Source organism: Polyodon spathula, chromosome 13 (genome assembly GCF_017654505.1).
Source record: "Polyodon spathula isolate WHYD16114869_AA chromosome 13, ASM1765450v1, whole genome shotgun sequence".
Lineage (NCBI taxonomy): Eukaryota > Metazoa > Chordata > Actinopteri > Acipenseriformes > Polyodontidae > Polyodon > Polyodon spathula.
The window spans coordinates 9053265-9081238 of record NC_054546.1 but is presented as its reverse complement, the minus strand read 5'-3'; the positions used below and the strand labels follow the sequence as shown (position 1 = coordinate 9081238).

Genomic DNA, 27974 nt, shown 5'->3' with positions numbered 1-27974 from the left:
CCTCTCTATAATATACAGTATATTGCCTAATTAAAACGACATTTTATCCTAATTCTGTATTGTTAGTTAAAACGTCATTCAAAGCAATATTTATCGATGCACCGTAATATTGCTCTTTGTGCTTGCCTCAGGTTCTTATTCCGTGCTGGTGTTTAATGTTATTTGGATTTTAACCAAACTTGACATACCAGTTTACTTCTTACTGTATTAAACTTATTGTGCTACTGTACATTCTTAACGATTTAAGCCTCTTTTTCGTATGTCTATTACATCTGTAAATTGTATTCCAAATGAAAGCATGTTTGTGTTTTAGCAGCTTGTTTGTACTTGCTATCTATATTTAGAAAATTGTACACCGTTTTATTTTTTTCCGGAAAAGGGAAGTCGTTCCCTCTTCTGCAAGAACTGGCATGCTCTCCGCTTTCACTGCCCTGCTTAGAAGCGGTAAAGAAAGACGGGCGGTGTAGAGATTTAACTCGAGTTTAGCAGATGCAAAGAAAGCGTCACTGGCAAGCACACTGACAGCAGTGCATTAAAGCTGGCGCGTCGTGGTAAATACCACTGGGAGAAAACCTTTTTTTTATTTTTTTCACGATTTTGGAGATGATTTAATGAAGTGTTGAATTCCGCTGCTGTGCTTTTTTTGGGGGTTAGATATAACTGTCTGGAAAAGAAAATGGCGAGCTTTTTGATGAACGTGTCTATTGCCCTTGTGTTCCTTTTCATGTGCTCGTTTTCTTCTGCCGAAGCGGAGACCGAAGAAGAAAAAGAGGAAAGATCGTGCCAAGGTGCTTTCGACTTGTACTTTGTCCTAGATAAGTAAGTGCTTGTCATCGTTATAACATTTTATTTACCCTTCAGTGAACGTAGCCATGCAACCACATCGTTGTCTGGAGACGGTGGGCAGATTAATAGTCTCTCTCTCTCTCTCTCTCTCTCTCTCTCTCTCTCTATATATATATATATATATATATATAGAGAGAGAGAGAGAGAGAGAGAGAGAGAGAGAGAGAGAGAGAGAGAGATAGATAGATAGATAGACAAAAGTTATGTTCATTGTGCATTCATTTGTGCAATCTTTTACATTAGTTCAGTTCAGTAAAGCGTTAGTGCAGTATTGTTTGTTGTCATTGCTGTTAATAATGGTATTTGAAAACGGTTTTAACTGTGGATGGATGCACGCTCCTTGCTTTTTAGCCTCTGTGAAAGCAAAGAAAAACAGCACATCCCCCGCTGAGAGCAGAGCGGATGCGTGTATTAAGTTTCCCTGCTGGTGGAGGCTGCCGCTCCAGCTGTTACAGCTGTCTGGCTCAAGGGTTTCAGTGCAGAAACGCGCTGCCCGGATTTCATGCTGAGGAAGGGGAAATCAGTTCTGCTGCTTGTGTACTGAAGCGTGAGGATGGCTTTTTCGCAGGGAGGTCTCGAACTCTTTATAGGCTGGCGTTTTTTTTTTATTCTGCAATAGTTTAGCAGCCAATAATGTCTTAGTATTTATTAACCGTTTTTTTTTTTTTTTTTTTTTTTTTTTTTTCTTTAATTTATTTGTTACAGTACTGAAGGCTATTTGAGAGGCCATAGATTGAAAACCGCCAAAAGGCTAACAAATAATATAATAATAGAACAAATAAGACAAACACAACTGGTTTAAAACAAATAGTTTTAGTGGCAGAAGTTAAATAACGGTAATAATAATAATAATAATAATAATAATAATAATAATAAATAATAATAATAATAAAACAAAATATGATATATGATATATTACTGATACAATGGTCACATAACAGTTAAAGTAAGTCGAAAACAATGTACATATGCGGTCAGACTCGTCTCCCTCGGGACCTTGCTGTGCGAATTTTTACCAAGGGTATGAAGGAAGCGTTTCTCACTGGAAGTGGAGTACTGCGGAAAAAGGAAATGGTTCACTCTCCTGGCGGCTGTCTCTCTTTTTACCTCTGGTTTCAAAATTAGTTGTGTTGTGTAAATAGAGGTATATAGTTGCCTACAGATAACATCATTCTGCAGTAAAGTGTTTATTGAGAAAAAAAAAATCCCTGTGTTCTTGGTAGGAATCAGTAAAATGGGTAAAAAATGGTTGAGCTATGGAAATTAGTTTCTGTTTTCCCTCAGACCTTTACTTAAAAAGTCCTCTAGATTCAAAGATGGCCTTAAAGTAGTAGTGTTGTATTAAAAGGCTTCACTGTTTTCAGTAACCAACAAGAATGCTGTATAGGAGTGCAGTTTAATCTCCAGCAACACCAGAACAGAAAACAAACTAACAGAAAGTATGTAAACAAGAGTAATGCTTTACCTAGCATTTATATTTACATTGATGTACAAGCTATATTTAATGGAGGTTTGCGTAAAACAAGTTAAAGCAACTAGACAGGATCATCTAAAAAGTTTTATCAAATTCCTATTCTATTGCTCAGTAGACACTTATTATACAAAAAGGCCCTGCATGTTTTATAGTTTTTACTGTAACCTAGATTCAGAGAAAAACATCCTGCACTTACATAATACACAATTAGTACACTATACTCACACTCATATTTTTTAAGACTAAAAGCGGTTGCATTTCAGAAATAATTTCCATTTCTACTTGAGAATTTCTTTAAATAATGTAGAATCAGGAGGCAGTGTGATCCAGTGGTTAAAGTCCAGGGGGCTTATAATCAGAAGGTCACCGGTTTGAATCCCACCTATGCACACTGACTCACTGTGTGACCCTGGGCATGTCACTTAACCTCCTTGTGCTCCATCCTATGGATGAGATGTTATCAATGTCCTGTTGTAAGTGACTCTGCATATAATGCACAGTTCACAGCTTGCCTCTGTAAAGTGCTTTGTGATGGTGGTCCACTATGAAAGGTGCTATATAAAGATATTATTATAAGTCTTTTAAAGTGGCTTGTTTGAAAACACCACATCATTTTCAAATTTGTTCATAAAACAAAGTGAAGCCACGCTTGCTGTTGAGTTCTGTTCATTCAGCCTTGATCACTATTAACAACAACATTACATTGATTAAGAGCATTTTAGGTGAAGTCATTGTAAGATGATAATGGAACAAGTTAAATAAAATCTAGTTAAAATGGAAAATAATTAAAAGCTTAAAGTTATTGTTAAGAAAGGTACACTTTGAAAGAGATAATAGAAGGCAAAGTCAAAATCATGTGTTTTCAGTGGAGACTTGAAGTTTCAACCGGACTTCCAGATTTTAGGTGTGCAGCAACAGAAAGACTCGAGGGTGCTATCTCATCCTGGGAACTTACAGCAGGCAAGCTTCAGCCTGATACATTTCTATGATAATTGTCAAGTTTTACAGGAATTATTTACATAGATAACATTTTTATTAGCATTGGCTTAATTCATCTTTTTAACTAGCTGTAGAAGTGCAAGTACAGTAATGCCACATATTCATAATTAGTTTTTGTTTTGTACACTTCCAAGACCTGAAATTTCTCCAAAAATGATCTAACCCCCAGTCTATGACGTACAGAGAGAGCTTGACAAACAGCATGTGAACAGCTATGACAGCAGTGTGAAAATTGCACCAGGGCCAGAAAATCCTGATTTCAGATGGTTTAAACCGACTTGAAATTTCAAATGTGTAGAGGGGTGTGCAGCTTTTTGATTGTCTCTGATATAAGCCACTGATGTATCTGGACTATTTTACAAAAACACTATCACACAGCTGGTATTATTGAACTGAACCCAATCCCATAAAGTAGTGGACGATTCAGGATCATTATTAATAAAAAGGCAGTTGCCCACTTTTACTTGAAATGAAACCCAAAATACTCGATCAGTAACAAACCTTTTCTGTTTATTTCTGTTAAGTTTGTTTCTTGGTTTGTTTGTTTTCAAACATAAGGCACGCAGGGGACTTTCCAGAGAAACTACTTTATTTTGCCTCAGAGGCCTTTACAAACAATATTCTGGTATTTAAGCTCATTTACTGGACTTTAAAAAAAAAAAAAAAAAAAAAAAAAACAATTATTTTTATTAATTTTCCAATTTTTTCGCCCAATTTTGGAATGTCCAATTACTATTCAACCTGGTTCACTGCTGCAACCCCTGAAGGCGAAGGCGAGCACTTGCGTCCTCCGAAATAAGTGCTACCAAACGTCTGCTTATTTTCACTCTGGAAGCCCACCGTGTGGCCATGCAGTTCTGAATTGTGTAAAGGCTGGCCTGCAGGTTCCCAGGCCAGCCACAGGGGTCACTGGTCTGCGGTGAGCCAAGGACTCCCCAGCTGACCTAACCCCTACCCCTCCCTGGCAGCGATTGGCCAATTGTGTGTCACCCCCTGGGAATTCCCATCCGTGGTCGACAGTGGCATGGCTTGGATTCAAACCTACAATCTCCAAGCTATAGGGCACATCCTGCACTCCAGTTTTTACTGGCTTTTGAAAAAAAAAAAAAAAGAGTCAGTTTTAAAATGCATTTGAGACATGCAGTGCTTTAGATTGTATTGAACTTGATGTGTCGCCAGGTGTTATAATAATCTAATTTAATGCACAGTTTCAATTGTGTACCAATATGCATGACATATCCATAGACATGCAGCATATTCTTCTGATATTTGTCTTTTTAATGTTAGCAAACAAGACTTTGTTCTAAGGATTTAAGTTATGGTACAACACAGTTCCCTAAATTAACACAGAGAAGTTGTGGTGCATAGGGGTAGAATTACTTTAACTTGTCCAGAAGGTCCCTGATATACTCAATTTATTTACTTGGCCAAATTAGAAATTTTAAATCAAGGCTTTATATTACTGTCCATGAGTGCCAAATATTAATACGCTGTGGCAGATAAGCTGAAACATAACTACAGATTGCTGCATTAATGTTCATATCAATAATCTTAAGCACTGCATTTCCATTTGGAGTAGGATATGAGGTGCCTGATGGTTTTATGGTAAATAATTACAGCTTCCTTGATGAAGTGCAGTTCCCAGTCATCTTCAATGTATGCACCACTATGCAATGTGACAGGGTTGGTGAAATGGGCTTATCCGAAAGCTAACAGAGAGGTTAATTGCTGCTTTAGGGTCTCAAATGCTTTTGGGAATTTGTTGGACCACAAGACTGTTAAACCTCACATTAGTCTTTCCACCTGTTATATGAGAAAAAATTCAATTCAGTATGATATCAGCGATAACCTCTGCTCTAGGAGTTAGGAGACAACATACACAGCAAATTCTACAGGAGGATTTCTGTAAGCTTTTTTGACTGATCCCTATCTTTACTGATATGTGAATGAATGCATGATGTGAATGAATGATGTGAATGAACACTATTAGAGGCAATTGGGTAGAAACGTCGTATCATCTCAATATTTTAAATACAAACACCTCACTCTCTCCAATATACCTGGCATACAATTAAACACTTGATTTCATGTGTTTTGTATTTTACATTATAATATGCAGTCCAGCGATACCTTATTGAGTAGACATTTGCAACATTGGTTAAAGTGTGATACATCTTTAGAATATAAGCTAGTAATATAAACAGACAGTTACATATTCCGTGTTATTTTGAAGTGGTAGTGCCAATATCATAAATCAATTTCCCAGCTGCAAACTATAAATAAAAAAATGCAGGCATGCCAAAACCTGGACTGAAACAATGAACTTCAGCTTTTGCATTCCAGGTTTGGTTGTAACTTCTGGCAGCTCCAAAATTGCCCTTGATTTGAGTCCATCTTGACTCATTGGTATATTTAACTTCCATTAATTAATTTTTAATTAATTGTTAGTTATGTTTTGTTTGTTTGTCTGCAGGCACTGGCTTTGCAAGCATTCACACTCACTACTTCATATTCATTCCGTCTGTACTGTTCATGTTTTCAAGTTTTTTAAAGTGAAAGGGGAATGGTTGCCTAGTGCCGATGGTATTTAATGAAACAAACATTTGCCAGCATTACACAATATATTTTCCAGGATGGTGCATTCTGAAACAAGACCAACATAGCAGCCACTAAAGTGTCAAAGCAGAACTCATGGCCAGGCCATTTACAACCAAGAGGAATTCTACTCATTTATAATTAGAAAATTATGCATTTGACATTAAAGTAGGGGAAACATTTTTCACACAAATATATAGCAGAAGTGAAATACAGTAACATAGATATTTTAAATCCATGTATACAATACAGATATGAATCAATTGCAGGAGTTTTTACCATTAGTTATATTGATATGATTAAAACCTGCATTATGATAATGAAATCAGAGCAAATGCATTCACGTGGAACAGTTCAAGGATTTGATTCGGAAAGCAAAAAACTTTTTCTTGCTTGTTCTGTTTAAAGCATATTTTTAAACACATATGCTTGGTTTTGTATAACGGTTGTCCAGTACCAATGATATTTAATGAAAGAGGCATTTACCAACATTGCACAGTATATATTCCAGGATGGTGCATGAACAAAACCAGCAGTGTATATAAACAGCGGTTCTTGGCACTGTGAAACATATTTATTTTTTACCAGGAAATTGCTCACAGACTAGACAGTCCCATTGTCTGAGGCTAGTTTGAATACACAAGGGGGATTTTACAAATGTATTATGAGGAAATTGTATAATTAGCTTTAAAGTGGGTGAAAAAAAAATATTATGAGAAGGTGGGTGGTTTTCCATGTAATGCAACAACAGATATAAAAGTAGCACAAACGCTTAGAATTCGCTTCAAATGTAGAGTACATTTGCCACTGGTTATATTAATTATGTTTGAAACCAGCAGTATCATAATGAAATCACTTAAAGGTTTATGGGTTAGGGATCATTCAACAAGGAAATGACAAAGGAAAGTCTATCGTACACATTTCTAAAAGCATACAATAACAACTATGTTTTCTATTATACATCTTATATTTGAGTCTTTAAACATATCAGACAGCCTGCCTGCATTGGGCTCCACCTAAGGTATAACAACCCATTAGTACAACTCAACATCTAATTTGATGCATACTATCTTTTCTCAGAAAATGCACAGTGATATGATTATTGGAAAGTGATTGCGAGCTACAACTGTATGATTGTTTGACAGTAAACTTCCAAACACATTTTTAAACATTACAGAATACTCTTTTTTGGTTTCAATAAACACATTGCTTATTGTTGCATTATCCTGCATTGTGCATATCCCTTCAAAGTCATTTGTCAGCACAAAAATGCTTTACTATATGTATTTAGCTTTCAAGACAGACCCACATCCTCTCTATTCTGTTTGCACAGGTAAAAAAAACGCAAGCTAGACTACAATTATACTCGGATGACATAAATACTGTTCCAAAGACAATACAACATATATTACTTTAAAAGGTATCATTTAGAGCAGTCTCTATACCAACCCATGTTAAATAAATAAAACAACTGCAATGAAAGCATAATATTGTATCTATTTTTAGCAAGGCAGAAGATAACTCAGTAAAAAAGAACTAAAACCTAACATTGAAAAACATAGGTCATTTACAACAGACTGTAATAGGCTATTGTGACAGAACGAATGATTCCTAGTCAACAATCTCCCTCCCGACCTGTGAGGGCGCTGTAAAACAGGAACAGTGTGCCCCGGACTGGATGGTTTGGCAGTTCATTCCAGGGTCAGTCGGAAGTCGGCCATCCAAAAAGGGGGCAGAGTCACAATACCAAAAGGCTAAATCTAAAGCATTATTGTTACCTTTCAATATGAAATAAACTGAATCTTGATATACGGACACAAACCAAACTAAATTTTTCATATCGTACCGTTCACCAACATGCACAGAAATTCACAGAAAGTATGTTAATTTAGCAATTTGATAAATGTTAAAATGTATTTGCATTTTTCAAAAATGACAGCAGACCTTTGTTTTTTATCCTCAGGTCAGGAAGTGTAAAAAACCACTGGATAGAGATTTACTCCTTCGTTGAAGATCTGGCTGAGAAGTTTATCAGGTGCGATGAATTCCCATTTGTGTTGACCTACTCCTGTTATTTAAGCTTTCTAATGCAAGATATTGGAACGGTATATTGCTGTCAGTGTGATGCTTTTCTTCTCAATATATATATATATATGACAGCAGAAAATATTACAGATGAGCATTTAACAATGGATGAAATGTACGAACCGGTCATGTCTGTATCTTGCAGTCCTATGCTGCGAATGTCCTTCGTGGTGTTCTCTTCTCGAGGAACAACAATCATGAAATTAACTGAAAACAGGTGGGTTTTTATTATTCAAATATAGCTGGTTGTTCATCACAAGGAATTCCTTTCAGGTTACACCAATAGTCTAATGCTAGAATATGTGAAAAATGGTTGGAAAAAAATAAAACTGGAAACAGATGTCTTAAACATGGCTTGCATGTGTGTTGTGCTTTGCTGTATACTGTATGCGTTTTTTGTATTATAATTGTATGCATTATCAGTTTCATTGTATAACAGTGTAAAAACTACACTACACAATAAATAAAAAATGTATTGTTTTGTATAGGGACGACATAAGAAAAGGACTTATCTCTCTAAAAAGGGAGGTGCCTGGAGGAGATACATTTATGCATTTAGGACTGGAAAGGGTATAGCTTTCTTTTAATTGAATTTATTTTAATGTATTAGTGCTACTTCTGTTTTAAAATAACATTTAACTCCATCTAACTTCCAGGCAAATCAACAAATATACCATGAAAATTATGGAGGTAAGAATATATTGAAGTAATATACTATCCACTTCAGTACAATATACTTTCAAGGCATGTTAAGTACTATATTGGTTTCTATTTGAAAGGTTTTCGGACGGCCAGTGTGATAATTGCATTGACTGATGGAGAACTGAATGAAGAACAATTCTATCGTGCACAACAAGAAGTATGTGCCTGGCTGCAGCAGTAATACTGTAATATATTGCAATTGTAATTACACTGCGTAATTATGACTGATTGTATTAACATGTTGTTTTTTTCTACCCAATCTAGGCTGAACGAGCAAGAGGTTTTGGCGCGATTGTTTATTGTGTGGGAGTGAAGGATTTTAATGAAACACAGGTAATTGTTAACTCATAATTTACAAAGCAGCTTTGTAATATGGTAATATTTAATATTACCGTTAGTGTATCACCCCAAGCAACCATTCACGTTTATTATGTATGTTCATTTATGTTTTTATTAATAAAAATAAGTATTTCTGTAAGAGGCCAGTATCATCCTAATGCCCATGCCATCTGCTACATTACATTATAATCATTACAATCAAGACACTTGCTAAATTCTGGATATTGTGAACTGTGTTTAACTGCTTGTCTTATTTCATTGGGGATGTCCATTCTTGCAGTAGAAGCGTTAAACACACTGCCGGTGTTCTTTAAATGAAAATCCTTACCAAACAGTAAGTTTACCAACAACTGTTATTTTATTTTAGCTGGCAACAATAGCTGACACTATAGATCACGTGTTTCCTGTACTGGGAGGGTTTAATGCTCTACGAGGTATAATTGACTCGGTATGTACCACAGTGTTATTTTAAATCTTTTTTTTTTTTTTGTGTCCAATTCAAGTTTGATTGACTGTTAACCCATGCTGCTATTTTACAGATTCTTAGGAAATCCTGTATTGAAATTTTAGCGGCCGAACCATCAAGCGTCTGTGCTGGAGGTAAGAACCCAGATTGAGTTAAGTTCTCTCTAGGTGATGCTCTACTCTATATATATCATTCAGTACAGACAAGGTTTAGTTATGATGGATTCAAACGGAATTGATTTCAAAATGGACAAGTGTTTAACAAATATTAAAATTGATCAAGTATAGAATTGAGGCACTGTTGAGATAATACATTAAATTCTCCCTGTTACTGTACTCTAATAAGGTCATGTCAAGCCAGATAGATCTTCCATTTGCATGGGAGCACCCAAGTAAAGAAGCATTAGGCTGTAGTGAAAACAGATTTCAATATAGCAGTAGATTAAATATACAGAAAACGTTTGAAGAAATAACAGCTATTTACTTGAAGTTTATTTTTTTGGTTTCTGTTTAGTTGGTTATCAGTTTATGTTTAAAACACTGCTACTGTATATATTTTCCAAAATATAAGTACATTATTTTTCTTTCTAATTTATTGTCATGCATAGAGCTGAAACAGGTATCTGTTTTTGCTCTTAAATATTATCTAGTTATGGTGTACATCCTTACAATAGGGAAATTCAAACACTTTTGCACATTTTATTTTAATGTTTGCGTTTAAAATATGCTTTTACTGATTATTCTGACTAAATGTGCATTCCCAGTGTTGCACAATAGATTTCTTATAGCATCAACAATATTTCTTAACCAGTATTTCTTTAAGATTATGAGAAGTATTTCTTATTTAAAGTACTGCCTTATATATTTTTTTTACAAATAGAACTAGCAGCTCTTAATAAACTTAAAGCTTTTGAAGTATAAAATATACATCCTATATCACTGTGATTAAAAAAAAAATGCACAATATAGATTGCATGTGTGTGTGTGTGTGTGTGTGTGTGTGTGTGTGTGTGTGTGTGTGTGTGTGTGTGTGTGTGTGTGTATATATATATATATCTTTGTAGGCGCTTTTTGTCTCCTGGTGTGCGTTGCTCTGCTTCTATCTTTATAATCAGGCTGATTTAAAGTGACCAGGAGATGGTGTTGAAGGTGCCTGCTATATAACTTGACAGCATCATTGCTTTGATTACGCTCATGGTACACAGATGTGATTGAAAGGCTTTGCTGGATGTGGCATCCTACCGGCCACGTCAACTACCAGGTGTGGATGCAAACAGTCAGCTTCTCATCAGATTCACACAAGCGAAGCCGACAGCACAGCCAGTGCGCACCAGCATCAACCCACCATCTTGCTGCCAGCGCTGCCCGCTTATTTCAGAGCTGACCTTTTTCCCTTCGCTATCTTGTCAAAATCAACAATGTATAATCTGACAGTAACTAAGAAAGAAAAGCACGCGGTCACAGCACAGGCCCGAAATTAAATAGAATTAGCCATTTCAACAGACTGCCGTCACAATGATCTAATGCAACGCAGCGTTTTGCGCAGAGTAGACTCGTGGACTAGTCAACCATTTAAATGGGAAATAAGTGTAATTATAAAGGTAGACGGTTGTTTTAGTGACATGTTAATAGAGGGTTGGGCTGCTGGTCTGGTAGGTGGAGTTTTTGTGCTGAACCTCGAGTGTCAGCCAGTGGAACAGCTGAACAGGAGCAGCAGATGTAAATGACCATGACATGCTTGAAGCCGCTGGCATTGCCACAACCACAGCTTTCACATTCCTTTTCCTGAGGCCGCCATTTTCTTTCAAGATTGCTGCTGCTTATGAACCATTCCTCTTTGCTAATTCACCTTGGAAAAAAATACTAAATGAGAAACAAACAAAAATGACTTGCTGTAGATGTAGAACCAAAACTGTTTCTTCATTTCTTAAACATTTAAAATGTGAAAGCCATAGTAAAAACATGATGTATCATTTTCTGCAGTATCTAGGACATTTGTTATTCATTCAATTATGGTAGGCATAAAATATTTCAAGTGAAATATGTTAATAAAACTGCCATTATAGTTTTCTATTAAAATATGTGTGTGTGTGTGTGTGTGTGTGTGTGTGTGTGTGTGTGTGTGTGTGTGTGTGTGTGTGTGTGTGTGTGTGTGTGTCAATGCTTGTCAAGCACTATACTTTGTAAAGCGGTGCTTAGTAACAATATAAAAAAAAACCATTGCATTTCATATACAGCAGGGGGATACTTTCACTTTAATGTTTTTTTCCCACTACATTTCAGCTTTTAGACAGGTTTTAAGTCTCTGTCTTTTTTTGTTCTATCTGTAACATCTGTTCTTTATCGGCCTCAACTCCACACAGTTCTACCCTTAGGGAATACAAGGTCAGAGATCTCCTGTGCAGTAAGAAAAACACCTATGGCTGTGGAATACAAGATATTTGCAAACAGCACCACTTTTATTATTAGCACCAATGGAGCACATTTCTTTCTTCAATTTGATAATGAATTTAGTGTTCATGGTTCATGGTTACTGGAGACAGAAGCCCCTGGGCGCAGTGCTTCATGACTTCTCAATGCTTGTCTTTTTAGCTTCAGTTCTGCATGAGAAAAAGATATTCCAACTGCGGGCACTGCTTATTTCATTATCTGTGTGTGTTTATTCTGTGTCTCTTTAGCACATTGCCATGTGCTCTGTCATAGTGTCAATTAAAACAGATGCAACACCTGCTTTTCCAAAGCAACAAACTAGTGCCGTTTTTTGTTTGTTTGTTTGTTTTGTTTTTTTTCCGGCGTCATGATGAATGATGTTCTGTTCATTTGATTTTTCAGAGTCCTTTCAGGTTGTCGTAAAAGGGAATGGGTTTTCTCACGCAAGGAATGTTGATCAGGTTCTCTGCAGCTTTAAAATCAACGACAGTCTTACCATAAGTGAGTATCTCTGTATTCTGTGCTGTTATTGCTTTCTAAACGTGAATCTGACATATATTAAGCCCTGTATGTGCATGCATTCCACAACTTAATACCGTAATGAAACCATTTAGTTTTTCCCTATAGGAATCATTTTATGATAAGTATATAATATTTTTATTCTTAATTAGGAGCATGTTTTTTGCTGCAATGTAAATCACCACAACAGATCAATGAGGTTTGTTTGCCTTGTGCATGGCAAATATGTATGTAGTATGATATAGGTAATAATAATATATCTTCAGAAAGGTTATACCCCTAAATGGGTATGCCACCAGCTGCACATGTAGCACCTCATAGCTTAGATACTATTGCAGGCAGACGCATAACTCTGTGGCTACATAAAGACTTTAGTGAAATTTGCATATGACCTTGACCTAATACTCATATGTTGCAGCCACATGATATGCTTCTTTCAGCCTTCGTAGATGTCACCCAAGTCTCTCTTTGACAGCCATGTTTGTGATTGGAAAGTCAACACATCAAATCTAACAAACCAATGTTATGCATTCCAGTGAAATGCAGTCAGGCTGAAATAGAACATTTTTTGTGCTCTCTGCAATTTTTAGGCATGATAGGTCTTGTCCAACTGAAGCAACTACCTTGTGTTCTGCACATGCGTTTTAGTTTAGAGTTAGAGAATTCTAGCAACATACAAATTCCAGGCAGACATTGTCTTCTGAAAATTACATTCAACTTGTTTTCGTTCGCACAAATTAAGTTTACTTTTGCATAGTACATTTTTGAAGACACATCCCATTGTCATATTTACTCATTTTAGAATGTATTGTATATTTAAATATTTAAAATTCTCTTGTTTTTGTTTTAGATGAGAAACCTGAAGACATAGAAGATACATATTTATTGTGCCCGGCTCCAGTAATAGATGAGGTTGGACAGTAAGTAACATTAAGTCTTTCTGATCCATTAAAATGATAATCAGGTTTATATATTAAGTACTGTAATGTGCTGACTGGAGGAGGGCTGAGGGTGAAGGGGGATCCAGGGAAACTGACCCATGAGGTGTAAAGGAGGTCACGGCAATACTTCAGATCTGTCATTTCAAGTAGTCCTGCTGGTTTTATTGTTGTGAAAAGTTACTTTATCTTTCCTGTTTTTAGAAGAAAGCAAAGCAAAATAAGAATCAGAAAAAGCTAAGAAGCAGCAATGAAAACCAATTGAATTTTGGAAATTACTCAAAAATATTGAATCTTACAATAAAACATCCTTTTTAAATGTATTATATATGCCATACTTTATTTTTTTTTTATGACTAACGTAGTATTGGGCACAGCTTAACAAGATAATGGCCAAGTAGAGACATATACTGTAGCTAAACCCATTGTTGGTTAATACCATGGCTTAAGTACATGTATAAAACATGACAATGTAATGTATGCTGTATAATAAAATCCTCAGTTGGGAGCTTTTGAAGTCTTTGCCAGAGCTGGCAGTACATAGGCCGACAGGAAGAAAGTGGCAGGACAGCCTTGTGTGAACAGAACAAGCTCAGTTAATTAGGCAGAGATCCAACCACAGTGTGAAAGGTGCCAGACTGCCAGCCGTGAACCATTAACATTTTCCTGGGAAAAGGCAGGAACTGCTGGGAGAACCCCGCCTTGAAGGAAGAGTTTGTCAAGGGTACCGTGGAGTGCCCAGGGTTTGCAGTTCAGCCAGAGCTCAGTGTGCAACTCAGTGTCCACATGAACCATGACAAAACCACAAATGGAGCTAATCAGTTGACTGTGCATTAGGAGCATTGCTGTTTATTTCTCTTGAGCAACAAATGGCACTGCAATCAAGTCCCTTTGAGTTATGGGGTTCCCCTTTATGTTCATGTCCTCTGGGAATGCTGTTCTGAATGAGCACCCCCTCTCTAGAAGTGACCCTGTTTTTTCAGCTCAGCTAATTGTTCTCAGATTCTCACAAAAAAGATACCCCTTTCCTCCATATAGCCTTCCAGCTAAAGGTCTGGCATGCTATAGCATTTATTCTCTACTGAAGTGTAATAGCAATAATTATGGCCCATTTGGGATGTAATAGGGTTTGAGGCAAAGCAAAACCTGTTATGACTGAGTAAATGAATTGGGAGAGTGCTGAGGGTATGGGTAAAATAAATCTACTGTATGGGTGAAAGGGGCCACACAACAGAAGTTAAATGTAAATAAACAGAGCCTTTTTTTACAAAGACTGGCCACATTCACAAACACACACACACACACACACACACACACACACACACACACACACACACACATACACTCACATATCTTCAGATGTTCTGAGCTGACTGTCTCCAACAAATTTAATGACATATCCTTTTTATTTACTCTGTGTTTTGTTTGGCTGCAGAGTAGTTGTGTGCGCTATTATACAAACAAAACATAACTGTAAGCTTCTAGAATGTGCTCTTAGAGAATGGGGTGATCGACTGATTGATGGCAAATTCGATGGCTTTGTCACAATACCTCTTGATAGTATTGTACACAGCCCCTTGTAGCATTGCATTCCCTGAAGGAGTACACAAATCTTAACAGCAAGGAAAAGAACTTGACATTGTCACTGCATGCAACAGTTGCATCTTACTGAGGCTTGTATAGCTCACAGTGCCTCCCTATAGCAGAACTGTGACAGCAGCGATCCCTCTCACTATTCTTCTGTGTATCTCCTCTTGTCTCTTTGACTCTCTCTCTTTCCCAAGAGACTGGAAACCCTCAGGAGGGAAGCTCTTCCCAGCAGGTGACCACTGTTAACCAATGTCCCAGCAGTTTCACATTTTACTAACTTTGATAAACACAGATTTTTGAACCAGAATATAAGACATTTGAACCTTTACATATACACTGTTCATGTTTTCCCCAAGATATAATGAATACTGGAAAATCAATCATAATTGTAAACTTCACATTTGAATAATAATTAAACAAAAAACAAAAAAAAAACAGTTCAGTAGACAAATGTTTCACCAAGGAGTCTGCTTCAATGGAAAAGTAGTGTTTATTCATGCTAATTTGGTCTTATTATCAAGCAGTGCTATTTATTATTCTGAGGAGTACAAGGGTAAGCAGTTACATGTGCAAATAATATACATTTTAAATGTTTACCAAGGTATATTTGCATAGTATTTTTGCAGTTTTACTGTTGTTTTCCCATGGTTATATATTTACCATAGTTTACCTTGGTTTGCATGTTTATTAATATCCTTTACCATACATTGCTGTTCTTTAATGCTTACCTATGTTTTATCATGTTTTCAGTATGCTTTATTACACTTTGCTATGCTTTTTAAGTTATTGTGTGAAAAAAGAATGTTTAGTAAGTAAGCCAGTATGGAAGAATTTGGTGTACAATGAATTCAGCCTTTGTCTTTTTCTTACAATGTCTCTGTGATAAATACCAGAACATGTTATACATTTGAGAGCCATTTAGACGAATGACCAAATCTACGTCGCATGTCTGCCTCTCAACAGTATGTTGTGTAGCAACACCAGAAACACCCAATTCAACATCGAAACACTTCGCCCTTGTTCTAATCATTCCTTGAGATCATAATTCAGTTCATACTTCAGCCTCATCTTTCTAGCTTCCAACATGTTGTTGCGCTGTATGAATTACATCCACTTACTAATCTAGTTCCACCTGCATATTTTACTGATTACATTTATTTGCTAATCAAGTGATATATATATATATATATATATATATATATATATATATCAAACAAACATTACAGTGCATTCTTTACTGATATCAATGAAATCACTGCACAGTTCCTAACAACAGAAAATACACACTTGCATGCTTGAATGAGATTTTAGGTTACTTGATGTGTTCTTTGTATTCTTTCTTTGGCAAAATGAATTGATATGGAGTTCATTGTGAAACTTCCTATTTTCTTATCCATTTCTTACTGACTTTGCAATCACAAACATTTCATTGAGAGGTTTGCATGTATATCTGAAACAGTACCTGCACACAGTATGCATTTCATTTTTCTACACATGTATCTATTGTTAGCTTTTTAACAGCTAATTGCAAAAAAAACAGATATGTTAGAATTAGTTCTTGTTTTATTGACCACAACACAGAGAAAATGAGAAACACAAATTTCCAGATGAACTGACGATAAAACAGAACTATGAAACCCAAATTTAGTATTGGGATTTTTTTGTACTCCACATGATGAGGCGTGTAAAAGTCTTTGGGAATTCCACATGCCCAGAGCAGATTTAAACCACTATAATACCTAGAATAAGGAATCTGTCACGCCCTTACCATTTTCAGATAACAATCACTTCAGATATTTTTGATGGTGCTGTTTTGAATGATTGAATATAGTGAGGTACTTTATTGTTTTGAATACTATGTTGATCATATTAAGGATATATCTTTCAACATTATGTTTATTGGTATCTGTATTCACACATCCTAGATCAAAGGTCAGCTGGGGAAAGAAATAAAAAATATTTCACAAATTATCCTCAGAAACATTTATGAAAAGAAACAGCAATTGCCTGCCCTTCCCTTCCTTGTATCCTGTATCCACTTTATCCAAATCAGTACTCCCTCCAACAGTGTTAACACATACATCAACACAACTCTGATTATGTTGAAAACTGTTATATTATTTAAAGCTGCAATCCTCTAATAATCTATAGTAGTTTCCATTATGACTATGGTCAGAGCTATACAGTATTCTCTGTATCATTATGACAATTGTCAGAGCTATACAATATTACATGTATCATTATGACAAGAGAAGCATGGTTTTGAATTTATAACAAAAATCCTATTAATCAATATAAAAACAATGTGTTTGTACTGTAGAGTTGTGTATCTGCAAGTCAGCATGAATGAGGGCTTAACGTTCATCACCAGCTCTGTGTACATCACCACCACTCACTGCGTAAGTACATAGCTACACACTGCACTCAACCCATTTCCTTGGCTATACTTAGGAATCTCAGAAACGCTCCATTCTGTCATTTTCTATTCACTCTTTTATGACTTTCTATTCATTCTTGTTGACCTCAGTCTGAATGATTTATTTTTTTTGTTTCTTGCTCTCTCTTTCCATTCATATTCCTTTTCTGTGCAGCCTCCTCCTCTCTGGTGCTTCCTCAGCTCAGTCGTTTCACTTCTTTTAGAGTAAGTTTTTTTTTTTCTTATAGCATCTCTCTGGAGCTAGACAAAATGATCATCTTAAAATCCTTTAATATTTTTTTATATTGTTTTTTTACCATTTAATTGAATCTTATCCTTCCCTCTACCGCTACACACCTGTGCAGTTAACAGTGTCTTAATTAGACATTGTATAACATTAATAATGTATGTAATATATATATATATATATATATATAATATATATATATATATAATATATATATATATATCGTGGGTGTTTGTGTGTGTGTGTGTGCTGTTTTTTTTTTTTTCTATACAGTTCGATGGGACAATACTTCTGATCACGCTGTTAGTCCTGTTCTTATTACTGGGTCTTCTTTTGATGTGGTGGTTCTGGCCTCTATGTTGCACTGTGGTAAGTCATATTGTTTATAATTCATTTTCAGTATCTTAATTGAAATTATTCCGATATCTTTGAATAGAATTAAATAAGGCAATTAAACAGACCTGCAATGTGCTGCTGTATTTTGTATCCAGTATAGATAGCATGGATATCCATTTGGCCATTTAAAGATTTTGAACTTTAAAACCGCTTTATAATCTACCCTTCGTATTTTTGAGGGATTTTAATGAACATATCTTCAATCAAAGCAACATAAATATTGCTCTGCCTTAGTTTTCCTTATTGTGTGCATTTATATGTCCCCATATGCTTTTTCCCTACTAAGTAGTTAATTGAATTAGGCCATTGGTCCCTAGGGACCCAATCCAAACCAAGCTAAATCACAAGGTGACAGGCTCCTTGATGTTATTAAACTGATAGCAGTGTCAAATTCCTTAATTACAGCCACAACACTTTGCCTTAAGGGTTATGTTTCCTGCCTGACTGGTCCTTTACATGCTAGATGTGTTTCCAGAACTTGAGCATAGAGAATTGCCCATGCAAATCATATACCATTTTTTTTTTTTTTTTTTATTTCATCAATGGGTCATCACTGAACAATACTGAGGCAGACACAGAGTATTGGGTGTTGACACACCGCAAGGGTACACAGATTTCATTAACACAAGTGCTGACACATTTAATAAAGAAAACAAAACAAAGTGAGCACTAGTCTCACTAAAAGAAACGTCCCACTCCAGGAATCTACTACTCTACACAAACCCTCTCTATACACTATTTGGGATCAACCTCTCTAAACGAACCTACTTTTGGCCTTCCGGAGCCCCGGCATCCTCGCGGCGACTCCTGGCCATGCAGTAGCATCGAGCTGTGGAGCAGGTGTTTTTTAAGCTCCACGCAGCATTCCTGGCCACGCCCCCCCAACCAATCCGGACCTCCCAATCAGCTCAGTGCCAGGCGAGCCTACCTGCTCAACTGCTTGCCCAGGAACGTGTCTCCAGTTCCGTGTCCCAGCCAGGGTTGCCAGATTGGGTGGGTTCACGCCTAATTGGACTTGTATTTTTTTTTTATTGTGCGGGCTAGTTTTGGGCATTTGTGCATGTATTACATTTGGATATATTTTGTATGGTTTTAAAGTCTTATCGATATTTTAAAGCAAAATACTAAGCTTTATGATACACAACCCTTTGTGTTCACATCACTGTTGCTAAACATTGTAACAATAACAAGCATCAATATATGTGGCTATGACGTACATTGCATTATGGGTAACGTATGTTTCACCCGCGCCTGGTAACAGAAGATATATATAGTACCGATCCAAAATGTATAGGAAAGAGTGGAAGTCTGATGGTGAATTAAACGGAGATAGTGTTCTATCGGATGTCATTTTTTAAAGATGACAGATCAAATAGAATGGGGCTAAAACTGCTGTCAAACACATACTCCACATTTGATTTGGACTGCAAAGAAACAACCTACATTCAGCCTCATTTACAGCAGACCTCCTTGGACCTGCTGGCAAAGTCTGACAGCAGCCTGTATAACGGCTAATGCAAACCACTTCAAGGTGACCGCACGTGTACATAGTTTCATGGAAGTTTAGACTTATGCATTTCAGTTCACAAAGGACCTTTTCTTTCAATTTTTTGTACATACATTCTAGGTTAGATTTTCTTTACATTTTAAATGCAAAGGTTTATTGATGTATAGTATAAATTATATAGGAAAAGCAATTGTATTTTTTAATTAAAATAGCTGACTTTACTAGTCGCTTAACCCTAGTTACATAAAAATTAAGATAAAAGATAATAGTTACGATAAAAATGTAGCAAGAAACTGGAAAATACCATGTTTATTGGGTTACTTTTAGAGCTAGTTTAGGCAATATAATATTGGGCTACTTTGGGGCTGGTATTTGGTTGACTTTGGGCTACAAATGAATTTCATTTCTAGAGCCCTGGTCTCTATTAGTTTAGAATATTTTTTTTCAGTCTATTGAAAAAGAATATTTGTAACAACATATTGAGTCTGCGGAACAGACCATTTATAGTGATGATTTGTCTGTAGTAGTTTTACTTGGAGGAAATGACATACCATGTTATGTGTAAGGAATGCAGGCGATGTTTTTTATGACCAAATAGAGAACCGAATAAGGGAAAAGTACAGAAGAGCTGCTTTTTTTAAAAAAAAAAATCACGCATCACTTATATGTTCGGGATTGTCAAATTGTTTTGTTATGCTTACTGTTAGCATTTATTTTCTTGTTTTATCATTTTTAAGAACCCAGTTTAAAATATGATTTTTAAAATATGATATGAAAATATGAAACTTACAGTGTGTTGCTGTATGCCTTCATATCCATTTCCTTTATTAAAGGTGATTAAAGAGCTCCCACCTCCACCACCCCCTGAGTCTGTAAGTAATACTATACCTTTTGGACTAATCTAGGTTTCAATCTGTAGCATTAAGTTATGCATTTAGATGATGTTCTTGAATATGATTGTACCAACAACAGGGTTAGTGGATGTTAAATAATTAGTGGTGGATTACATACAGTATATGAATATATAATGTGACTATACAGAATGTATCCATTATTACTACTAAGTCCAGTGCTGAATACTTTTATTCATGAAATATAGAATCAAGATCTCTGCATGTCAAATGTAACGTTTTTTGAAAAGCACAGACAGCAACAATAGATGTATTGTATCTCCCCCCTTTCTAAAGCCAGATCAGAGTGTTCAATAGAAAAGATCTTTGTCACATTCTCTTGCTAACGTACATCTGTGCTGAGAAATAAAAGCGCTTCAGTGACAGAGAGAGACAGAGGTCTTCTCTGATTGGGTATAGCTGCACTTACACTAACGAACTTGATTTAAACCATATCATATAGCAATGGAATGAACTGTTTGTCCATCAATTACAACTTGAGTTAAAGTAAATTTCTGTGGGTTTTATTTTTTTTTTTTGTGGTTTGGCAATCTCTAAGGTGTGGGTCTTCAGTCCTTGTGATTCACACTTTTAAGTAGGATACTCTATTTGTATTTTCAGAATTCAATTGCTTGTTTGCTTGTAAAGCATTATTATTGGTCATTATTAAGGAAGGGAGGTTCACTGTTAGAACGCTGGCCTGTATTTTCCACTGTGGGTACACTACATAGTAAATGTATGACATAGGCAGTAGAAAAATTGGACCCACTGTATAAACATCACATTTTTGTAGTATGGTGTTGCAAATATGCTATATATTTCCCATAAAACCCTTTTAGTTCACTTAGCAGGGAGCTAATTGAATTACTGTGGACTAATTCAATCTGCTTCTTGCTCTGGTATGTTTTTGGTGTCTATTCCTTTGTGCTAGAGCCATTAGCCCCCAAAGAGTTTCACAGATATGTTGTTTGAATTGATAAAGGTAGATCACACATGTTGTGTGTCTGTTCAGGAATCTGAAGATGAGGATGGAATGCCAAAGAAAAAATGGCCAACAGTTGATGCGTCTTACTATGGAGGCAGAGGAGTTGGAGGCATAAAAAGAATGGAGGTACTTAGTGTTGTTCTCTGCTTATCTACCCGGCAACTAGAATAGACTGGAGAATTAACCTACATGTACGGTAGTCTGCTTCATCGTGACACTGTCAAGGCTGCAATGGTTTTATATCTTTTAAACTGTGCCCAGGTAGTAAGAGTTTGCAGTGTCAAGTCAAGTCAAGTGTTATAACTGTGAGATTTAGACAGAGTTCACATGTTTTTATAGGTACGCTGGGGTGGCAAAGGTTCAACAGAAGAAGGAGCCAAACTGGAGAAACCCAAGAATGCTGTAGTTAAAATGCCCGAACAAGAGTTTGAACCCTTTGAGCCAAAGCCAAAGAGATTTAGCAGGAGGCAGCCTCAGGAGAGAAAATGGTACACGCCAATCCAGGTAATTTCTTGTGCACTATATTCTACAGCATGGATTCTGAAAATTCATTTGAATTGACCATAATGCATTCATGCTATACTGTTGTGCTTCTTTAGGGCAAGCTTGATGCATTGTGGGCACTGTTTCAGAGGGGCTATGATCAAGTGTCTCTCATGAGGCCACTACCTGGAGATCAGGTAAGTGGAATACATGTATCGCATATAACATATTATTAGACTCAGACAGTATTGGGTGTGGCTTTTTATCCTCTAAAGTACAATCTTGCGTGTCTCCAGACAAGGATTGGCATAGTGTAATGGAAAGTATCCAATTTAGCTCAAACACTAGGGCTATTAATACAAATATAATGCAGAATTTGCAGAAATGTTTATTTATTGGCCTTTAGTCTAACAATAACATCCCCCACTTATAAAAAAAAAAAATATTGCAAGTTTAGTTACAAATATTTAAAAAACAAAATATACTAGAGCCAGTGTTTAAAATTAATTCCATAAAAATTTATTACAGTTATATACTGAAAGTGCTGAGAGAGACATTAAATAAAAACACAAATTTTAAATCTGATTACTAAACTCACAGTTGATTCTGTGTTTTATTCTATTTTAGCCCATCAAACCAGTTGCTTACCATACATATTTATTTGACACAGTATCATAATTAAATTATTTGCATCTGTAGCCCGAGATCCACAGATTGCCTAGAAGCCTGTCAAACATGTTACTGATTTACAGACTCAATCTGTGGCTTATTCCTCAGTTACTGTACCTTCTAATGCTGTCATATAAAGAACAACACAACACAACATTCAATACTGCATTATTGTATTACCATGGAGTTTGTCATGGTAACCCATCTGTGAAACACTGAATAGTGCCATTCACTGCTTCTTGGCCTAGATTCTTAGTAGGCTTAGTTCTTCAAGATACTTCAAGTCAACCTTTTAGCCACCTCTATCAACTTATCTAAGACAAATATATCTTACATGTAAGATGGGGAATAATCTTAAAACATGATAGGCTGAACGTCTTGTGGAGATAAACTGTTCAGAAATGATTTTCCATGTAGTTTTCCACAACCCACCTGCAGAACAAAGACATGGGTTTTATATTCCTTTAAGAAGAAGTTACTGTTGAGCTTTTTAGAAAGGGCTACAATATGCCAGCTGTATCCTGGGACAGTGTGCCATGTAAGTGTATCTTAGAAACCCTTGTTCCTTTTCCCTACTCTGTGTTTAGCATTGGGAAATACAGCTCTCTTACTGTTTAAAAATAATAGACTTCCACACATAAAATATACAGCACGAAGGGGGTTGTATTCATGTAGGGCTGTGTTTGTGTTTTGGTGCAAAGAGGACTGTGAGCATGTGGAAGAGTGCCATTAATTTAATGGGAAACTGTCTAACCAGCTTTGATTACATTACATACAAAACTTCATAGAGCTTCGTTATTGGTTATAATATTTTATAAAAAATTGGTTACTTGAAAGTGTAATTCAAATTTAAACATCAAATAGATTTATATTTTCGAATATATAATAACCTAATATTCAGGTAAAACTGAGGTCAAACAATGTGGATAATGTCTTCACCAGGGATATGATATACAAATGCCACCAAACAGCTTGGATCAGACTAAATTATATTGTTTCAGCGATCATGTTTTTACCAACTTATTTGTCGCAATAAATAATTCAAAGCTTGGCTTTGTTTTGTTTTTTCTGTGTCTCCCCAAACAAAATTATGTAGATTAGATGAGTATGGTATATTCATGTTTTTTCAGACAAAGGGTATGTCGGGTTTTTCTTGTTTTTTTTTAAATGTACAGCACAGTGCTGTTCTTTTAAAATGTGTTTTTGGTTCTCATATAAAAGAATGTTAGTCAAAATATCCCAAAGAAAGAAGCTTGGTTTCCAAGGAGATGTTTTGCATAATTTACAAGTCAGTATGAATGGGTGGCTTATTTCAATTGTTTTCGCTGATTCCCTTTGTGGTGGTCTTTGTGGTGACACTTGGTGGTCTGATTTAATACCTTATTAAACAGAGAGCCCGTAAAGTGACATGAGGCCGTTTACAACAAGAGGCAAACCTGTTATTGTGAAGCCCCATTGTAGCGAAGATGAGGGCAGTGGTGATTGATATGGCGGAGTCAGGCTAAGGGCAACACTTGCTGCCTCAGCAGTCGTGTGCAGCAAAAAGAACAATGTGGTGAGCAGCACAACAACAGGCAAGCGCAGGGGGGGACATATGGCTGGAATGAGAATGGTGCCCTATGAATACCATGCAGATGTGAGTGGAGGTAGGAGCCTCGTTCCATATGGTGCTGTAACAGCTCTCAGTTGTTTGTGGCAGAGAGCAAGCTCTAGCCAACCGAGAGGTTTAGCATGGGGGCCAGCGATGAATGCAGACTGATGAGCTACTTCACAGGGTCGACAGGCCACTGACTGTAAACTGAGAAATAGACAGCTGCAGTGGTTCAGATCATTAGCAAAGGGTTACATGATACAACTCCGACACCTTGGTTTAAAGATGCAATGCTTACCACACTGCAGGGGTACGCTATGCCAGTGGTAGTATATTTGAGTAATTATGACTGCTGTTCTTCATTAGTCTGTTTATGTTGTTGCACTTTGAAGGTTAGAGAGGTTTCATATTTATGTGTCAGAAATCTCTAAATCATCTACTTTTATATTTTAAATATCGCTATAAATAGAAACTGTCTGGATTAGATTGGGATTGTTACTTTTTGCATCAAGTGTAATGAAAAATATTAAGTCAATAGTTCAACAAAGTGTCTCTTAATATTATTGCAACTTAAAAGGAAAACAAGCAGATTGTTGTTCAGTGTCATCGGTTGGGAATCCACATTCTTAAGCATAAGAGCTGCTACAGAATAACCTGCAAAAGTAAAAATTCTGGAAGGGTCTCTTTGTGTTTAAAAATTAGGCCATTCCTTTTCTTCCCCTGATGCAGACCTAAGCATGCCAAACAAAGAAGCCAATCTTTTCTGTCACAATATGGCTCGTGGCCTTTAAACTCTCCATCTGTTTGTCTGACAAGTAATCAAACAGCGTGGCAGAAACTGCCAACACTGGGACGGCCCCTCCCATTTCAACTGACGTGAAAGTAATTCAAATGGATTTAGGGATTCTTATTTGAGTGCATACCAAGAATGGGCTAGATATGCATTTTTAGTGGTGTGCATTCTGTTATGGTCAACACATTAGGACAGCGAGTACACTGAAGAAAGTGTTAAACCAGTTGTATGTATTAGACCCATTCACTAGTCAAAGAATGGGTTTATTGTTCAAATATATTGGTAACATTGTATTATATATGCAATTAATCAAAATGGTATTGAATTGATTTAATTGGTGGCAAATTAAAATATTTTTAAATCATTATAAAGGAGTGAACCTCTCTTGGTACATATATGTAGAGACAGAAATAAACTAGAGAATAATGCCCAATGTTAAATGTTTGATTTGCATTAAACTTGCGATCCCTATTCTTGATACCTGCAGTATTTGCTGTAGATATGCCACTGTTAAGATGAATAGAATATATGAAGTAAGCATAATTCATGAAAAAGTACACTCCTTAGGGGCATGTTATATATTATCGATTTTCTGAAAGTAACCTAATCATATCATCATATAGCATATATATTGACCTGCATAAGCTGCTATTGGTGTGTAATCCACAGAGAAAAGATGATTCGTCATCTTCAGGTTTGGACTGTCTCGGGGTCTGGTACAGCATATAAAATGACATAACATGTAACTCTATTCTGCCCCCTGCTGGTTAGTCGAGGTTAATGGTTACAACAACAAAAAAAGGCAGAGGAGGTCAATGCTTTTCTCCAGTGGGTAAGACATGCACTTAGCAATCATGAAGTCTCTGGTTCACAGTCAGACTTTTACTTGTTCATCTCAGCCAATCAGTCAATTGCAGAGATATTGTTTTTCCTTCTATATACTCTATGTATCTTTAACAACCTTAATCGATATTACTTCATTATGACCAAGCACCAAGTTGTTAAAAAAAAAAAAAACTAAAAACTAAAAACAGCTGCTCAATTTCTCTGAACAGCTGGGAATCTAAACACCACTGTCACTTAAATCAGTAGAATTTCCTGCCCTCTGGAAATAGATATATAAGACAGAAAACAGTATTCAAATTCATTTACATTTACAATTTACTTTGTTACTTTTACATTTTACTTTTAATTTATTTATTTAATTTGTTTGTTCATTTTTAAAATGAGAACTGATTTGGCTCAAAATTGCATTTGAAGAGTGAAATAAAATAATAGTTCTATGAACCAGTATTTTGACACCCTCCATTAGCCTGTGTGCTTAATTCTAATCTACTAGGATCTGAGGGTAGTGCTAAGACCCAGAGGGGTCATGACCATGTTAAGCAGCAGCCAGATCACTGGGGTAAACTCTGCCCCAGTCGACTGACCGATGGTTCATCTTGATAAGCTGTCTTTATTGCAGATTACTGGTTCAGAAGTTTAGTGTTTTCTGCTGCATCTAACAGCATCTTCTAAACTACAGCAGTCAGCTTTAGGAAAATAAATATTTCTATTCCTAAGGGCATTGCTTGTACAACTGCTTACATTGACAATGAAATATAACCTCTAATAATAAATCAATACAAAAATAAGGTTATGCATTCTTGATTTTGGTATGGTGGGCAAATTTTTTAAATGAATAATGAAAGTGTGTTTAGTTCAGTAACTTTTAGAAGATCGTGTACAGGAAAATGGTGACATTATTTGTCTGAAAGCGAGGGTTACACAGCTGTACAATACACATGCTAATCCGTTTTATGTGTTTTTTCTCGCCTTAACAGGGAAGATGCATTAACTTCACAAGGGTGAAAGAGGAAGCAGCACGTTCTCCTCCGAGAGCTCCACGAGAGTCCATCCCTCTAAACAGAGCGACCACGCCCCCTCCCCCTCCCCCTCCCCTCTCGTGACGGGGTAGGGATCCTAGCTAACGACTCAGCTAGAGGTGGTCCCCTGGGGCGACGCGGCCGGAGGGCCTCCGCCCCCGTCACGCCCCCCACCCTGCCCAGACAACTAACCATGAGAACAACAGGAGTCACGATGCAAAGTGCACATGGGTTCAAAATCTTCACTTTGACCAAACGTATAGTATTTATTAAAGCTGGGGTTGCCTTAAGATGTATGAGGTTTGTTGCTGGACAGCAAAAATAATTCAGAGATCAACTACTGAAAATCCCAGAAAATGTAAAGTTTCCAATGATGGTATTTGATTGTTTTTGACATGGCGCTGAGTGTATCTCTTGTTTTTTTTTTACAATCAGCGTTTTCCTAATATTTGATTTCTGTTCTGCTTAACATCCTATTATCCTGTGTGTATTCAGAATGGTTCTTTATTGTTGTTTCCGCTTAGATCATTATGTGGCAGAAAAGATTTATCAGACTGACTGTGACTGAGGAAGTGAGGTGGGGAAGCATATTAGCATTGCACAAGCTGAAACAACAAGTGAATCATTAAGAACACATATAATAAGATATAAACAGGTAAGAATTAAATGCTAGTAAATGTAGATGATTTTAAGTATGTCTTTGATGTCAAGGAGTAAGAGTATTTTTAGCTCAACAAAGTGCTGAGAATCATTTAATTAGGTCTGCAGGCTAGTCACTCACCCTTCCAGGAAAATGTAAAGACTCCTGGTTGATTTTAACATGGGTTGACCGAATAATCGATTTAGTCACGTAACTCCAAGCTGTTATTTTTGTTTCTTTTTATTTGCTGTCAGTTACGTATGTGACCTAGTTACATGACAATGTCATAAAATGCCAAATATGTTCTGTTTCAATTGTATTAGTCACTGAGTCTTGAAGGTAAAGATTGTACAGAGATGTATGTATTGTGAAATGTCACTGTTTCTTTTTTAGTGGGTTGAAGGGTTGTTGGTGTTTTTTTGTTTGCTTTTTTTAAGTACAGTCGAAAGGTTTTCTGTAAGTGAAAATGACAAAATTTACGGACTTAGGAAGTGGTAACTGAAAAAAGGT

At 36.4% G+C, this 27974-nt stretch overlaps 1 protein-coding gene across 1 annotated transcript; it reads left to right on the top strand.

Moving 5' to 3' along the window:
* Positions 1 to 420: 420 nt before the first annotated feature.
* Positions 421 to 26908, top strand: LOC121325874 (anthrax toxin receptor 1-like). The gene is made up of 18 exons (XM_041268958.1): positions 421 to 819; positions 7878 to 7949; positions 8145 to 8216; positions 8488 to 8569; positions 8656 to 8689; positions 8779 to 8858; positions 8966 to 9034; positions 9408 to 9488; positions 9580 to 9640; positions 12338 to 12436; positions 13305 to 13374; positions 17303 to 17381; positions 17919 to 18014; positions 20382 to 20420; positions 21451 to 21549; positions 21763 to 21927; positions 22023 to 22103; positions 26783 to 26908. Exons 1-18 carry the CDS (start codon positions 677 to 679, stop codon positions 26906 to 26908), a joined length of 1548 nt encoding a protein of 515 aa, XP_041124892.1. The 5' UTR covers positions 421 to 676.
* Positions 26909 to 27974: the final 1066 nt, after the last annotated feature.

Bases quoted from the DNA above. Each gene is read 5' to 3' on its own strand.
- LOC121325874 (XM_041268958.1), top strand. From the start codon at position 677: ATGGCGAGCTTTTTGATGAACGTGTCTATTGCCCTTGTGTTCCTTTTC. The intron at 9,641-12,337 runs GTAAGAACCCAG...TTGATTTTTCAG, and splicing joins ATCAAGCGTCTGTGCTGGAG to AGTCCTTTCAGGTTGTCGTA. The intron at 12,437-13,304 runs GTGAGTATCTCT...TTTTTGTTTTAG, and splicing joins CAACGACAGTCTTACCATAA to ATGAGAAACCTGAAGACATA.